The sequence below is a fragment of the Prunus mume genome, linkage group LG5 (genome assembly GCF_029339155.1).
Source record: "Prunus mume cultivar Tortuosa linkage group LG5, ASM2933915v1, whole genome shotgun sequence".
NCBI classification, from domain to species: Eukaryota; Viridiplantae; Streptophyta; class Magnoliopsida; order Rosales; family Rosaceae; genus Prunus; species Prunus mume.
Window position 1 is genome coordinate 13,865,382 of NC_142702.1, and position 17,455 is coordinate 13,882,836.

General features: G+C 35.3%; 3 protein-coding genes across 4 annotated transcripts; 1 reads left to right on the plus strand and 2 right to left on the minus strand.

Annotated features, from left to right (window-relative positions):
• Positions 1-1,264: 1,264 nt before the first annotated feature.
• Positions 1,265-2,197, minus strand: SIM (cyclin-dependent protein kinase inhibitor). Its single transcript, XM_008233837.3, has one exon. The coding sequence runs from the start codon at positions 1,987-1,989 to the stop codon at positions 1,651-1,653; it is 339 nt and encodes a 112-aa protein (XP_008232059.1). The 5' UTR covers positions 1,990-2,197; the 3' UTR covers positions 1,265-1,650.
• Positions 2,198-9,259: 7,062 nt separating this feature from the next.
• Positions 9,260-14,139, minus strand: LOC103331222 (DNA binding protein). Of its 2 annotated transcripts, none has more exons than XM_008233838.3 (5): positions 13,975-14,139; positions 11,987-12,156; positions 10,187-11,177; positions 9,678-9,844; positions 9,260-9,564 (listed from the first exon to the last, which is right to left on the minus strand). In XM_008233838.3, exons 2-5 carry the CDS (start codon positions 12,118-12,120, stop codon positions 9,456-9,458), a joined length of 1,401 nt encoding a protein of 466 aa, XP_008232060.2. In that variant the 5' UTR covers positions 12,121-12,156; positions 13,975-14,139; the 3' UTR covers positions 9,260-9,455. The 2 variants fall into 2 exon arrangements, with proteins under 2 accessions (XP_008232060.2, XP_008232061.2); XM_008233839.3 differs by lacking the exon at positions 13,975-14,139 and adding an exon at positions 13,336-13,358.
• A 235-nt stretch (positions 14,140-14,374) lies between these two features.
• On the plus strand, positions 14,375-17,138 carry LOC103331223 (Pentatricopeptide repeat (PPR-like) superfamily protein). Its single transcript, XM_016794838.2, has 2 exons — positions 14,375-14,595; positions 14,712-17,138. Exon 2 carries the CDS (start codon positions 14,760-14,762, stop codon positions 16,962-16,964), a length of 2,205 nt encoding a protein of 734 aa, XP_016650324.2. The 5' UTR covers positions 14,375-14,595; positions 14,712-14,759; the 3' UTR covers positions 16,965-17,138.
• Positions 17,139-17,455: the final 317 nt, after the last annotated feature.

Below are 17,455 nucleotides of genomic sequence, written 5' to 3' on the forward strand. Positions count from 1 at the left end.
CAAGCCAGACATGAATTGCAGTGCATAAAATTACCAATACAACTACAACTGTAAAGGGCCATCCCAATAACAATAAGGCATACATGGGTAAAACTTTCCTAGTGACCTAAGCCAGCTGAAAAGCTGAAATGATCTGGAGATAATCACTCTCGAAAATAACTTTTCTATAACTTCTCTCAACCACCATAATTTCTCTAAATCTAGTCCAATAAAGGTAAGGACAAAAACTAGGTTCTAACTAGCATGACTCTCCTAAAGAGACTAAGAACACCCAACAAACTCAACTAAGTTTCTGGAATCATACGAGAAAAAACACAGAAAACTCATAGAGTTTTTGGACTTGATTGAACAAACTCACTCAAAAAAAAAAAAAAAAAAACTAAAGTAATGCCGTCAAAAGAAAAACCAATCACCGTTAATCTTCCTCGGGACATGACATAGAGAGCGCTACCTAGTTACTCCAGGGCCTCAACACAGCAGTGAGCAATAAATCTACCATGACCAAGCCGCACCTCAAAGAGCAACCTCACAAGATGAGGCAAAACCAGAGCGAGCCCAAATATGAGATAATAAATCTGCTAAAAAGATGAGTAAATCGACATAAATCTACCAAAAGTGGAAGAGCACCAAAAATTCAAAGGAATCCGCAGGGAAATTACCCTAGAGTAAAATTAATGTTTTATAAGCATTTTATTGAAGTAGGGTGTAGTGATGGGAAGACAGGGAGAGGGAAATTACCCTAGAGTAAAATTAATGATGTGATTTGTGATTTGTCAAAAGAGACAAAAGACAAATACATTGAATTATACTAGTATTGTTTATGACATCCCATATTGCATCATTCTTGGGATTGTAAAAGGGTACAAATCTCTCCGTCAGTCTCTCTCTCTCTCTCTCTATCAGGCACGCAAAGAAAAAAGAAACTTAAGAAGGAAAAAAAAAAACAGAGGCTAGTTAATCAAGTTTATCGATCCCAAAGCCGTGTCAATCACTCAACTCAAACGTGTAAAATGTCAAACGTCGGGCAGATCAACCAACTTCTTAACCAACAAATAACCATTTAATTACGCAACAAATAAAACCATCAAAAGCTACCTTAATTATATGATTAATCTAAGTCGTCCTCCTTCCTTCAACCCAACTCAAACAAGCAATCATCACACCGACCCCGCATCTACCATCCCCACGCAGATCATGCTTTTGAATATATAAACAAAAATTACTAAGAAGAAACAGCAGGAAGATGAAGAACATGAATCCGAAATGATCAAAATCAAATTAATGAAAAACACTTGATTGAAGAAAGAACATGTACAAACAAAACAAACCAATTGGTTATGGAGGAATGTAATTCATGCTCTCATGAACATTGATGAAGGGCATACAAATTTATATAATTCAGATCCAATTCTCTGAATATATAACCTGGAAATTCTCTCTTCTTCCCCAACCGACCGGCATAAATTTATCAGCCACCGTGTAATACAAATTATATCAACGTAATTTTCACGTTTTGGACCATACAAATCCCATATATATATAAACCCAGAAACCAAAAACTATGAAAGAAGAAGAAGAAGAAAAACGGTGTAGTAATTAATACTCCGTTCCGTTCCCGTTCAATTGAATTGGCACCGGTGGAAGCTTTGTTTATGTACAGGGGCAGCTCCTCTTGGCACGAGAATTACTCAAAAAGCTCGATCTGAAAAAGTCCTCGACCTCATCCTGGTTCGCCGTCTCGAAGAATTGCAGCTTCCTCTTGCATGAGGAAGCCGCCCGTCTGGCCGGCTTTCGAGGTGCAGGCGGGCATGTAACAACCGTGGGAATTTTGTGCTCTTTGGATGTTGGCGTGCGGCAGCCGTGAGCGACCTCATCGAGAGCATCATGGTCATGGAGAGATAATGGTTGTTGGGCTTTTGGGGTTGAGATTTTGATGGTGAGGAATCTCGGATTTGGGAGGTCTTGACAGAAGTCCAGACCAGTGGCCATGGTTGAAGATGAAGATGAAGATGGAGATGGAGATGGAGATGGAGATGGTGAGGAAGAAAAATAGATATATTTTAGAGAGGTGTTTTGGTGTGATGTGGGTTTTTTTGTGGGGATATTATATATTTATGGTTTTGGGATGGGGAGGGTAAAGGGGGCTCATCACAACGTGTTAAAGAGTGGGAAGGCGTGCGTTTGAAGGTAATACAGCAGAGAGACAAACAAAGAAAGCTCATTGCTGCTTCTTTTATTCTATCTTCTCAGCTACTAGCGCCACAGTTTCCTTTAGGAAAATGACCCCTCCCCCCTCCCCTCTCTTCGCGAGACACGTATCCAGTTAAAAGATTACATGCGTTTCAGAAATAATTGCGGGTGTACAAATTTAGACACGTATGATATCCTTTTGTTTCTATTTTTAAGTGGCTGAGCTGGGAGGAGTGATTATGGGATGTCCTTTTGGGTAATAAATTTGAATTAATAACCAACAAGTATATGCAGGCAGCTTAGAGATGCAGATGATGAGCTTAGGGTTATCACCATTTCTGTGATGTCAATGTCGATCTTTAATTTCTTTTTTGGGTAGATATTTGGGATTGAAGTTAACATTATTGTCGTTTCCTATCTATACTTATGAAAGTTTTGGTAATGTGTTAATATCGTAATGAATACTATGAGTTACATACTTGGACCATACATGTTACTACTTTGTGCATTGATATCATATTTACTTATCGGAAAGGGATATGAGAAGAGATAAAGATATTCTAATTCATAACTTTCTTACGGTTATTAAAAATATATGAGTTCAATTACTTATTACTTACTTTCTCTGCTCCTAAATTTCCCGATTTCTTACTTTTCCATTCTAAATAAGTAAACATACTCAAAAAAAAAATACCGAAGTAAAAGATATATCGATATATCAACCGAAGAAAAACAAAGGTCCGTAATAATTAGAAATTTAATGTAGTTGTACGAGAAGCTGTGAGGTTTTATGGCCAAGGTCTTGGGAGTCAGATCTCATTCTCCTTGCTTTTTTGTGTCTTTTTTATTTTTATTTTTATTTTTCGCTTTTGTTTTGGATCGACATATTTAACGTAAATATTACGTTAATGGCAAAAGGTCGTAATTCTAAAGCTTAAATTATAATCAACGCGCTCTGGAGGAGAGTGCATCCCACACTCAACCAAAGTGGGTATGGCACGATATTCATGTTCAGTTTTTGCTTTTTGGCTAACCGCACGATATTCATGTTCCATGGTGAGCTTTTTAATAATCCGCAATTATTTATTTTTTCTTTTTAATAACTAAATAGCACCCTTCTTTTCTTTTTTCTTTTTTTCTTTTTTTTAGCGAAATGTACCGACCAAAGTATAACTATATTTGCAGAAAAATATGGCCGAAACCATCCCTGAAGACATCTCACAACTGATGTATGACTAACATACTATATTATCTTTTTAACTTTCCAAAAAGAACTGAGATATGAAAATATATATATATATATATAAAATTAAGTGGTTTACCAATATAATTTAGGAGTTAAAAAAAATATTCATAATTAACTAAGGTGAATTTGTAAAATTGATGAGTATGGGTTTTTATGATCAAAGATGGACCTATACACTGTCTAGCTCAAGCAAGGTCTAAAATATCGAGAGGTTCGGAAATATCGGTGGTCCATAAACACGGATATATCGAGGAAATATCGATATCGATAAAAATTGAATAAAAATCACTAAAATTGTGAGAAAAACTTGGAAATTTTTATTGAAACTTTAGAAGATGTTTACTCAGTCAATTGTGTCTATTATTTTATCACAAAAAATTGGAAGAAAATGCATGGCATAATATCCATATTTAATACTATGAGCCCAAGTGATTTTTTTTCTTTCTTTATAGTTAGTATTAAGTATATATTTTAAATTATACTTGTATTAATAATAGCCGTTAGACTAGGATTTAAGAATTGGGATTAATCCATGATGAATTTATGGATCTTAGTATTCTTTTTTAAGTTATGGGTTTGCTTTGTTTGCAGGATAGTCGAAGATGACGATGAGTTTAGTTGTGGTGTTGGTGGTGGCAATAACCAACCAAAGATGACAGCATTCGACAAACACCGAAACACTCAGTAACCACCCTTTAGTGGTTCGGGGGCGGTCATGATTTTAGCCATACCACACCCTCTCGGTTGGTATGCGGTTTCGTCATTTTGAGTCAATTGCCGAACTGAAACCACTCCTATATTCAATAATAAAATACATCAAAAGACAACCTGTAATACATCAAACATATACAAATATATCTCATTTCACTAAGTTTTTATATTATATTATATATATATGTATAATTTCTTGACCATATAAATCGAAGTGAAAGTGCTATGAAATACCTATCTAAATTTCGGAGTGCATTTATTCCAATTTACGGACAACTTCTTTATTAGATATCATATACAATGCCTACGTATAAAAACTAGAAATTAAAAAAAAATGGCGCTTTTGGCCACCAACTTTTTCAAATATTTTATCTTTGATGGTAGATGGAACCTACCAATATAAGTAGCTTTTAATCATAATAAAATAATTTTTTGTTTTGGGTTTTTAGGTACCATTAAAATTTTGGCCTCATCTTTGTAGAGTGCCTTGTTGGCATGTTGTTCTTTTGTTTTGGCAGACATGTTGGCATGTTGCTCACTCACTTCCACCATTTGCGCGTAGACATGAAGATACATATACACCTAATAAAAACACAGCAAATCTCTCTCTCTCTCTCTCTCTCTCTCTCTCTCTCTCTCTCTCTCAAACGCTCAAAACGGTGCATTTTATATAGATATAAATAATGGTATAGCAGCATAGGATACCATGTAAGAGCCTTCAATACGCTTATCTACCATCTACCAAAAGATCTTTTGTCCAAAAAGATCTCTCTCTCTCTCTCTCTCTCTCTCTCTCATACCATAAAAATAAGAAATAGAAAAATATAGAAATATTAAATAATAAAATAAAATAAAAGTATGGATTAGTTTACCAAACACCAACCTTTTATGAAACTGCATCTTTACACGTGAACTGTCCCCTCCCTCTTGCTTGGTTTTCACCGTCAATCATTACCCTATAAACCAAATATATTTTTTTAATCACATATTTTAACATGCAAAATAATATTCCTTTTCACCACGCATCAGATATTTCCAAAATTTTATTTCATTAAAATAATATGGTGCATGATATGGTTCATGTATCTTAACAATTAAAATCCGGATGTGTTTAGATCCAAAATTTTGTGTTTTTATTGTTGGTTGATGTAGGGATTGTATAAGTTTTTATGTAATACTTGTGCTTTTGTAAACTTTCATTGGTCGAGTGGTCGAGTTTTGATTCTACCTCACCGAATATTGCTTGTATAAAGAGAAAGTTGATGCTCCTAATAATCGCCTCTCGTATATATATAATTATAGATACATTTCATCATTTACAATATACATCTAGATAAGATGGAGTTAAATCAAGATCAAACCTATGGAAGCTTTATCGTGAGGTAAATCAGACAACAACATTCCAACTCTGACCTCGTTAATCACCACTTTATTCTTCATGTCAAGGATATATGCTTAAGAATTACAGTCTTTATCTCCCCTTTTAATATAGTATTATACCTTTTTATGTACACATATGTATATATATATAGTAATACACCTTTCTATAGATATATATATATATATATATACTTTTTTTTATATATGAAATCAGGGTTCCTTCTTCTATCTAATTATTTTTGGTTTATTTAATTAAAGTTAATTTATTGAGTGCTTTTGACTGGATTAGAATTTAAATCTCAGGTGGTGATTTGTACTTTTTCACATTAATGGAGTAGTTATTATTTATGAATTAATAATATATATATCTATTACTGTCTGCATGCATGAATGATGTATCGATATCTGCTCTCTTGCTTTGCTCAAAACGGGGATATGCGATTATTTATAAAATGATTTTATCCATTGTCATCATGTAAAGAAGGGGGGAAAAATAGAGAAGAGATAAGTCAACTACTGTCCAAATGATTCTGGAGATCGCTACACCATGGTTTATGTATTATATTTTCTTTTTTGAAATTGTTTTACTCTGAGTCTATGACGTGGCAGGCTAGTCATTTTCTTTTAGGGGCGTTTGGTATCCTATTTAAGTAAGAAATTCAAAAAAAATTATTTTTCTTAAAAACAAGGAGTTCTAAAATCCATTGTATGACTCAAAAACTTGTTTGGTATGCAACTTAAAAACTGTTTCTAGAAAATGCTTCTAAAGAAAAACATGTTTTTGTTTTTGTTTTGAAGTGTTTATGTATTTTTTTAGTTTGGGTTTTCAAAACTGAGCATAACAAACAAATTTTTTTGGGTCTTGGACTCAAATACTGTTTTTAAATTTAAAATTTTGGATTCAAGTAGAATACCAAAATGCCCTTAGGGGGTGTTTGGTATCCTATTCAAATAGGGAATTCAAAAACTTTGATTTTTCTTAAAAACAAGGAGTTCTTAAATCTATTTTTAAGATTCAAAAACTTGTTTGGTATGCAACTGGAAAACTGTTTTTAAATCTTAAAAATTTGAGAACTTGTGGGTTGTTGGAAAAAAAAACTGAAAAAACAGATATTTTTTGTTTTTAATAATTATGGTGTTTTTTAATTGTTCTTGAGTTTGAGTTTTTAAAAATAGAGTTACCAAACATGTTTTCTTTGTTTTGTACTCAAATTATGTTTTTGAGTTTAAAAAGTTGGATTCAAGTTGAATACCAAACAGGCCCTTAGCTTGCCACACTTCTTACTCGTTGTGTTCATTTAGTGTATTGTGGGTTTTTCTTTCCGCTTTATGAGGATTATGAAATATATGTTAATTCTCAAATCTTTTTTGTTGGAGAACAGGATTTCCCTTTAAATGAAAAAAAGAAACTATCAATTACTTGAAAATATTTATAGTCCTTATGCATTGCAGTTGTACGAATGCTTCATATTAAAGACTAAATTTATCCCGTCAATGAGGTCTAACCCAATATATAAATAAAATAAAAACTAAAAATCCCAATTACTAAGGGGGCATTTAGTGTCTTATTCAAATAGGGAACTAAAAAACTTTGATTTTTCTTAAAAAAAAGGAGTTCTTAAATCTATTTTTAAGATTCAAAAACTTGTTTGGTATGCAACTTGAAAACTGTTTTCAAATCTTAAAAATTTGAGAACTTGTGGGTTGTTAGAAAAAAATTGAAAAAGCAGATATTTTTTGTTTTTAATAATTGGGGTGTTTTTTGGTTGTTCTTGAGTTTGAGTTTTTAAAAACAGGGTTACCAAACAGGTTTTCTTTGTTTTAGACTCAAATTCTGTTTTTGAGTTTAAAAAGTTGGATTCAAATTGAATACCAAACAGGCCCTAAATAACCTAGAGCTATTATGTGGAGAATTTGTTAACAGCTCAAAATGACCACCTCAATGAGATTTCATCACTTCTATGACTTAACAGCTCAAAGTAAGAATTATCCTTTGTCACCATTGTCTGAACCACATAGGCGCAATGTGGTGTAGCTGCACCTCCCATCGTTGGAAAACCCCATGGCAATCGGGGATATTAACCTTTGCATCTTTGGTTGGCTGGGCAGGAATGCCCATCAGATGTTTGTGTAATTTTCTGAGTGAAGCTTGTCTTGCCTGTTGGGTAGCAGGCAGGCACGCGAGGTCTTTTTGTTTTTTAAAAGACCCAGCCAAAACTACTTCATTTTGGACCATGTCACTTAAATATTTTGAACTTGTTTCTTTTCAGTACTCCTTAATTCACCCTACCCTAAAGAAGGGAAATAAGAAGAGATTTGATCCCGACCTCTTATAGCAACAATAAGAACATTTATGTTTTATTTTTGGTCTGACCTGAGCGGTTCATTTGAAAGCCATAGATGTTATTTTCTTGAAAACATTACTTGAATTGAAAGACCCATGTATATGTCATATGTTATCATATCTAGAGAGTTTAATCATCTTCGGTTTGTAACAAAGAGAGCAAAAGTAAAAAAAAAAATGGTGGTTAGTAGTAAGAAAAAATGTCACGCAATCCTTAGGCCTAACCATGAATCTAAGGGAATTAGTATTATTTAAATTACAAGGGTATTTTTGTTGTCTAAATTTTTTTTTGGAGCTTTTAGCTTGCCACCATACTTGAAGACTGTAAATGGAAGTTATGTAATTATGTCTTGTAGCAGGAATTTTTAAAGCTCTGTGTTGTAAGTAACGGAAATGGAAGTGTTCATGTTCAGATTTAGAAGTTTGATTTAGTTCTCTTCGCATATCCCGGTAGTTGGAAAGCTATAGGGGTGTTTAGTATCCTATTCAAGTGGGGAACTCAAAACTTTGATTTTTCTTAAAAACAAGAAGTTCTCAAAATAACGTCAAGATTCAAAAACTTGTTTGGTATTCTATTCAAATAGGGAACTTAAAAACTTTAAAAACAAGGAGTTCTAAAATCCATGTTTTAAAACTCAAAAACTTGTTTGGTATCCAATTTGAAAACAGTTTTTATAAATAAAAAAAATCTAAAAAGCAGATTTTTTTTTTTATGTTTTCAAGTATTTGGGCGTTTTTAAGTTATTTTTGAGTTCAGATTTTCAAAACTAGATCTACCAAACAAATTTTTTGAATTTTGAACTCAAATTCTGTTTTTGCGTTTAAAAAGTTGGATTTAAATCCAATACAAGAAGTTACTGAAACAGACTTGAAGGCTTAATTGCTTGATCATGTAAAATAAAGCTCACCTCTTTGGATTTAGTTTAGGCTGAATATGGACCGTGACAAAATAAATTTACAGAAATCAGCTTTTTATCTTTCAGTCCTAGCATTGTTTCTGACATTATGGAGTTTTTGGATGATTTTCCTAGTGTACCGATAGTTAGGTTTAACCAGCCTCGACTGAGTAGAGGCATAAGAGAACTATTTAGTTTTGTTTCGAAACCAGTTTAATTCTTGTAAAGTGTAAGGATGTGTAACTTCGAGTGAAAGTGCTAAAAACCTAAAACAGAACCATACATGTAAAGAACGCAGAGTAATTATTTTATAAGGAATTTTACTCACAATTATAGCACAATCTAAACTCATCAGCCTGATAATCTTCATTTTCGATCAAACGTGGTTGCCACAGAAAGTTCGAAATTTTTGCATATAGTAACGTTGATTTGAATTTTTTGCATATAGTAACGTTGTTCAGGAGGTAATTGGTAGAAGAGCTGATGCCATGATACAAAAAAAGAAGAAATATATTTACAGATGGAAAGATGAAGAGATGTTTGAGTCATGTTAAGTATGGGAAAGGAGAAAACCAGTCTAATGAAAGACCACACAATTAACCCAAGTGAAATCACAAATTACTCTGGCAGGTACAGAACTCCTTGTTTCACTCACCAGTAACAAAAACTGAAACTACACTCTTTAAGTTCATTCAGACCAAAATTTCACAAACGCGTCTATAAACGCTTTAAATACATCCCAAAGTGGGTTACCTTCTGGTTTTGCCGACTTTTTAGATCTCCCTTCCCATGATTCACTGCCAAGAGAAACAATCGACCAGGCAAATTAATGATCCTAAACAAGAATGTTAAATTGCCTAGTTCTGTAAGTGAAAAACAAACACTCCGTTGGTTTACAACATATACTTACAGATTAATTCTGTCTAAAGTTGGGCTGCTTCCTTTCTGCAAGCTGCCGCTGGATTGAACATCAACTTCGTCTTCAATCACAAGCACCTCTTTGGTTTTTGACAGCTCGCTACCACCACCGGTACCATTTATATTGTTCGTATGTAAGCTATCTGGAGCTTTGATAGCCTGTAAAAATGCAGTAACAATAGTTTGAAGCTGAAATTTCTACTCCAACATGATTTGAACAAAAGCAACTATTGTTAAGAGCAAAAGAGAATTCTGCACTCAATATGGTATGGATAATTGAATCCTTACTATCAATCTAAGAGACAATGTTGAAGCAAATTCCAACCAGCAGTGTTAACATCATTACTAGAACTAGACTAACAATATTAAAATTGAGGGCACAACCAATCATGAATTGCAAGAATGCAAATACATGACCATATTGACACTTCGTTTTTAATTATATATTAATAATTAAGAGAACAATTATGAAAAATCTATAGACATTCAATATAAAACTACCTTAGGCCCAGCGGTCAGCTGACTTTGTTCTAAGATCTCAGATGTCGGAACATCTTTATGAGGTGCCTTGACATTAAGGTCTGTGCTTCCTTTTTCACGCACAACACCATCGTTAAAGGTTGAGCAATTTGAGCTTTCAAGTGATGGATCTCTGGCATTTCCTAATGCTTCCTCATCCAGTGAGCCGGAATTGTTCTCAAGCAATGGACTTGAAAGATTCTCCTCTACTCGATCCTTGGTAGGTATAGCCAAATTGGTTACTTCTTGTAACCTTCCATCCAAGCTCTCACTTTTCTCATTAGCCGGCTTTAATGGAAATGTCTCCACTATCACATCCGCTGCTATAGGAGTCACTTTAGACCTAGATGTTTCCGGAACTTCTTCAACATTCTTCTCTGCTTCCAAAGGTTCAATTGTTTGTAGCTCTGTACATGTCAGTTCCTCAGTTTTTTTGTCTTTCAGATCTACCTGGTTACCATTGATTAATCCATTGTCAACCATCTGATATTCAGGCCCAATACAATCCCCATTATGAACTACAGATTCTTCAGCAACATTCTTCTCTGTTTCCACTGGTCCTTTTACTCGTAACTCTGTACTTTTCAGTTCAAACTCTTTGTTATTCACTTCAACTTGAGTACCATTGATGATTTTCCCATTGTCAAAATTCTGACGTTCAAGTGTAGCTAAATGCCCATCCGATGTGAAAACCAGTTCTTCAATTCTACCCTGATTTTGATTGGAGATAAACTGAGATTGATTTAATGATATTGACAGAGTATTTGGTGGTTCTGTAGCGATGGAACCCAATGGATTTTGTTCCAAGAAATGATCAATGGTCCGCTCCTCTGCAGTAAACTTAGCAGGACCCAGCACTCTATTTTCCTGGATTATATCTCGGACAATCTCTCGTACGGTGTAGAAAGACCCGCCAACTTCCTTGTGGGTCAGATTAAGTGATGGGAAACTCCCATTGTTTAGTTTCTGATACCTGTAAGCAAGATCACTAAACAGGTTGCAGTTATCTGCTTCCTTGAGAAATTCACAAATGGAAAATAGATATTCAAAAATCTTACGACTAAGAAAATACAACAGTGGCACTATTATATCCTAATAGTCCCTCAAGCTTATAACAGGCAACAGTACTACTGCATATACCTATAAAAATTGGTCCAACTAAACAATATTGCACGTACGACACAATTATATGTTTTATTCCTATGAAACATCAAGGTTACTATTAGCTTTTCCTGTTCATTGACCTGAACTTGAGAAACATAAAAATAAAAAGTCCTTAAAAGAGTGGTCAGACAGAATAAATTTTCTTTATTCTTACAGGTAAAATAAAAAATATCAAAGCACTGTACGTCAAACAATTTGGGTGGCAATCAATTGGAAGGAAGCATATATCTTCAAAGTTGGTCATAAGCTCATCCAGAAGCAATAAACACAGATGTAGAAAACGGACCATGACTTAAAGACATCCAAAAGCAGTGGTATCCTGCTGAATAAGAATAAAGTAGTGCAAAAAACAAACAATCATAATGGACGAGAGGTAATGCTTGGTCAACAGCTTCCAATTTAAGATAATTTGATACAGGCATATAGAATTCATTCTTATTTCATCATCCTGTGTAAAGGGTCAGGAGAAGATCAAATTTATTACTGCTGCCCATAATCTTAGTAGATTTCTTCAGAACTATATGGGTTAACAGATTAGTGATTTTTACATCCTTTTCTCAGTAAGTTAGAACGGCAGCAATTTTGAACAAAGAAACTATAATCATATAATGTGATTACGTTTTTATAAAGGATTCAACCATTGCCTTCCTCTCCTCCTTTGAACGCCGAATTCGGGACTTCCTTCCTTCAGATTCATTGTTTTTAGCCAGGGCAAATGTACGCCCTGCCCAGCCACCCTTTATAGCATGCATTACATTCACAAAGTTCGCCACTTGTGAAATTCAAACCTACATGCAGGTAAGCTATGTGAGATACAGAAACATTGCATTTAAAAATGTCTAATGAACAAATAGACAATAACAATTTAATACAAAAAAATTACATTAAAAAAAAAAAAATTTCATTTGCCACTTGTGAAATCTTATTTGTATTTTGGATATTTGGATGATGTCTAAGTAATTAGAATAAAGGATCAAAACAGGCACTACATGAATACTTATGTCTCTCAATCACAAATGGTATCCAACATGCAAATGTCCAAAAATTGGGTCTTCTAATAACGAATCTGTTTTATATTTTAACAGAAGGACAACATTATTAATAGGACGAAAAATGCTCTGAACAACAATGGTAGTCAGGAATCATTAAAATAAAATAAATTCAAAGACAAACAAAAAACAAAAGAATTGATTGAGATACAACAAATCAAGTAGTAAGGAAAGACAAGTGAAGCCAACACTGAACTTTAAAAAGAACCAAACTGGAGAAATATATAACTTTAATCATTTGGGTAAGTAACGTTTCAAAGATATACAATGATGACTCGTCATCACAATCACCATGGCTCTAAGTCTTACTTTCCCTTTCAGAATAAAATGATCTTGAATGTACTATTATACACAAGCACATCATTCAATATGGCAAGCTCAAACAAATCATGGGTGATGAAAGGAAAAGAAAGAAAATCTTATACTACCTTTATGCTATTGACTACAGGGAGATAAGGGGAAATATTAATGTCGAAACTTACACAAAAATTTCTTTTGTACATTAACAAAAACCCCAGCAAATGAAACCAAAAGTTGCCCCAGTGCTTCAGGAAGTTATCATGGATATACCAGTAGGGGATATGGCATGAATGATTTGCGTGCAACTTGAAAATAGAATCAAAATATGAGTATTAAAACAAGTTCATAATATAGAAGTGTAAGTTCACTTTTCAAGAGTTATAAACTCTGGTTTATTATAATTTTGAATTGATGTTGTGAGAGTTCAAAAAAAAAAACTTATTTTGTTTCCTACAATTTATTTGAAACTTGGCAAAACATACAGTCACCAACAAGAATTCTCACCTAAGAGGGCTCCAACAACCCAAAGAAAACGGGGTAAATCACAAATAAATAAAATACACAATAATAAAGTAGCACAATAATAAAGTAGCACAATGAATCTTTTCTTAAATCAACCTTTGGAGAAAGCGTAATAGCTCAATGGTCTAGCTCCATGGATTTTCGAGTGCAGAGAGAGGCCGGAGAAGTTAACCCAATGATGCCAATAGGGGTCTAGTCCAGTGGAAAAAGGGGCTAGACTTGGAGACTGGTGGGGCATCTTCATTGTGTGTGTGTGTGTGAGAAATCCCCCTCCCCTCTCTAGTTTAGACTTTAGACTATCGCTTGTACTAAAAAATAAATAAATAAATAAACCGAATGATTTTTAAAATAGCCACAAGTTAATATGGGCCAGATTTTGGTAACTAATTGAAGAAATAGAGCATCAGCAACATATACAAAGTAACATAGCATGTGTGTTTTATGTGTGTGTACAAAAGGGTCGCAGTTTTAAGCACGCAAACAATCCAAAGACATCAACATCAAGAGAAGCCAAGAGCAACCCACATAAGAAGAGAGATATATCAAGAAAACCCAACATTAAAAACATGAATTTCAGAGAACTGAAGAATTTAAAACTGCCACAAGATATGTGTAAACTCAAACAGACTAATCACAAAAGATGGCGATAAAAAAGCAAAAATCTGGAAATGAGGGTCAGAATGAAGCACCTAAGAATTGGGAAAACGAAAGAAGCACAGAGAGGGAGAGAATTACCTGAACTGAGGACGAGAGATTAGGTTTCGGGGTTTTTCAAAACCCTACTGCTACAACACAGTGAGGCTGACTGAGCGAGAGAGTAAGAAGCCAAAATGGAAATACAAAATAAATAGGAAAAAACAAAACGACTGTCGAGTGTTGAGTGGCAGCATTCTAATTGGTAAAGCTGTGAGAGGGCGGGAGGTGTGTAATTATTTCAACTTGAACAGGGGGTAAATGGTAAAATCACAATACTCATCGGGTCGCACCCGACCCGACAACCATTCTGCAGAGGGTAAATGGGTAATTAGGGCAGAATAAATAACTGAGTCCGTTAGATTGAGCCCAAGACAAGTTAAATGGAAGGGCCTGGCCTGCTTCATTTTCCCATTTTTTCCAATTGTTTGACTGATTTGTAGCTCTCACCTCTTATTTTCTTCTCATTACAATTGAATGGCTGTGAGAAAACCACAGCATCATGGAGAAATAAAATCAAAACCCACTTTGGAAGTTCACTTGGTTTTATTAGTGGCACAACCCGAGATTGCAAATTTATCTCTCGCCTTTTGAATCTACTCTCACAGTTTCTGGGAATTTCGCAAACTCAGAATCAAACTAACAGTTGTTGTTGGAGTTCAGGTATGTAACCACATCTCTCATAGTTGTTGTTTCTCATTTAAGTTTTCTCTCTCTAAAGATGAAAACTATGTTGAAATTTGTATAATGACAACCTTTATGATCCTACTCTTCCACAGGATATACAATTCTGGGTTGTTTCTCTTTTCCTGTAAATTTCATGGAAAATGCAAGCTTTGGTCACTTGGCCTTCAAGGGGTGAAACCTGGGCAGTGCCCCAGTTAGGCTTTGAACTTGGTTCTTCTTGTAAATTTAGTACTAGGATAAGAAGAAAAAAGATGTGGAGCCTTGGTTTTCCTGTTTGTTATGGTAGAAGTGGTGCTGTATTATTACTTTCTAGCAATTCAGGGGCTATTGGGGCTGAGGCTTTTAGTGGAAGCCCAAAATTCGATTTTGGTTGTGGGTGTTTTTCTGGGTACTCTAAACTTAAACCTGCTCGCATTTGTCAGTCTAAGAAGCGTTCCTTTGGTGCTTCGTTTGTAGTAGCATGGGCATTGGAAGAACAAGCAATTGGAAATGACATTGTTATAGAAGAATCCACATCAGAACATAGGTTGTCAGGGGAAGGTGAGCGTAAGGGTATTGATCATCTAATTGTGGATGGAGCAGAGAGTGGTGAAGATAAAAATGAAGTAGATGTAAGAAATCGAGGAGTGAATTGGGAGCAGAAAAATGACAAGATTGATGTGCGTGCGCTAGCATTGAGCTTACAGTTTGCAAAAACAGCAGATGATGTAGAGGTGGTTCTTAAGGACAAGGGTGATTTGCCCCTTCAAGTATTCTCATCCATGATCAGGGGTTTCGGAAGAGACAGATTGATGGATTCTGCATTTGCTGTTGTTGAATGGCTTAAGAGAAAGAGTGAAGAAACTAATGGTTCGATTACCCCAAACTTATTCATATATAATAGTCTTTTGGGTGCAGTGAAGCAGTCTAAACAATTTGGAGAAATGGACAAAGTCTTGAGTGCTATGACTCAGGAAGGGGTGGAACTGAATGTTGTAACTTACAATACTAAAATGGCAATTTACATAGAGCAAGGACTAAGTACTAAGGCCCTTGATGTTCTTGAGGATATTGAGAAGAAGGGCCTGATTCCATCTTCAGTATCCTATTCTACAGCATTGCTGGCTTATCAACGAATGCAAGATGGAAATGGAGCTTTACAGTTCTTCATCGAGTTCAGAGAAAAGTACCATAAAGGTGATATAAGTAAAGAGTCTGTTGAAGACTGGGAACATGAGTTTATACAGCTTGAGAACTTTACAAAACGGGTTTGCTACCAAGTGATGCGCCGGTGGCTTGTGAAGGATGATAACTTAAGTACCAACGTTCTAAAACTTCTAGCACAGATGGATATTGCTGGGGTTCCACTCGGTTGGGCAGAACACGAGCGCCTTTTGTGGGCTTGCACCCGTGAAGAACATTATACTGTGGCAAAAGAATTGTATAACAGGATAAGAGAAAGGCATACTGAAATAGGTATATCTGTGTGTAACCATGTAATTTGGTTGATGGGGAAGGCTAAGAAATGGTGGGCAGCTTTGGAGATTTATGAGGATATGTTGGACAGGGGGCCGAAGCCAAATAACATGTCATATGAATTGATAGTATCTCACTTTAATGTTCTTCTGACTGCAGCTAGAAAAAGAGGAATTTGGAGATGGGGCATCAGGCTGCTCAACAAAATGGAAGAGAAAGGTCTTAAACCTAGAAGTAAGGAATGGAATGCAGTTCTTGTTGCCTGTTCTAAGGCTGCAGAAACTTCTGCTGCTGTCAAGATTTTTAAAAGAATGGTGGAACAAGGTCAAAAACCTACAGTACTTTCTTATGGAGCATTGCTTAGTGCCCTTGAGAAGGGAAAACTCTACGATGAGGCCCGGCAGGTGTGGGAACATATGCTTAAGGTTGGTGTAAAACCGAACTTGTATGCCTACACAATTATGGCTTCGGTGTTCAGTGGACACGGAAAATTGAATATGGTAGATACCATCATTCATGAGATGGTTTCATCAGGAATCGAGCCAACTGTTGTCACATACAATGCCATTATCAGTGGGTTTGTACGAAACGGTTCAACCAATGCTGCATATGAATGGTTTCAGCGCATGAAGGATCAGAACATTTCACCAAACAATGTTACATATGAAATGATGATTGAGGGTCTTGCCAATGGAGGTAAACCAAGGCTTGCATATGACTTATATTTGACGGCTCAAAATCAGGGCCTTGACCTCTCACCGAAGTCTTATGATATAGTTGTTCAATCCTCACTGGCTTCTGGAGTTGCTATTGATGGATTTTTAGGGACTCGGCCACCGGATAAAAAGGAAGAAGTGCAAGGTAGAAAATCTTCTGCCCAACTTTCGTAAACTCAGCTATTCCCAAATGAACTAAACCATTTGATAGTTGATAGCTAGAGAGAGGAAATATATGCCCTAAACAGATCAACCAATGAGAATTCATTCCCATGAAATTTCTGTGACTTTCAGTTCATTCCATGTACAAACACCATATATAATTGTTTGTAAAGTAACTTTGTATCACTGAGTTGTATAGGCCGATGCCCGAGCAAAGAGCCCGCCACACAACCCATTTACCACTCACACCCCGTCACCTTAGTCAGACCATATTTTCAAGTTTGGATTACCATTGTCGACATAATAACAAGGGGCAAGAGGACATTCAATTCACTGATGTAGGAAAATTGATGCATTTTCTTCCCCCACATCATGTAATCTAACCACCTCTGTCGTGAAAATTGATGCATCACACTAAATCATGCACAGTTTGTCTGGTTAAAGAGGCATGTATTAGAATAGTTGGGTCAAGATCAACACAACATGATTATTAATCTCGTCGA

Excerpts from the sequence above, each read along its gene's own strand:
- SIM (XM_008233837.3), bottom strand. The coding sequence starts at position 1,989 with ATGGCCACTGGTCTGGACTTCTGTCAAGACCTCCCAAATCCGAGATTC.
- LOC103331222 (XM_008233838.3), bottom strand. The coding sequence starts at position 12,120 with ATGCATGCTATAAAGGGTGGCTGGGCAGGGCGTACATTTGCCCTGGCT. Across the intron at positions 9,845-10,186 it reads AGCTGACCGCTGGGCCTAAG|GCTATCAAAGCTCCAGATAG; the intron begins GTAGTTTTATAT and ends GCATTTTTACAG. Across the intron at positions 9,565-9,677 it reads ACTTTAGACAGAATTAATCT|TGAATCATGGGAAGGGAGAT; the intron begins GTAAGTATATGT and ends TTCTCTTGGCAG.
- LOC103331223 (XM_016794838.2), top strand. The coding sequence starts at position 14,760 with ATGCAAGCTTTGGTCACTTGGCCTTCAAGGGGTGAAACCTGGGCAGTG.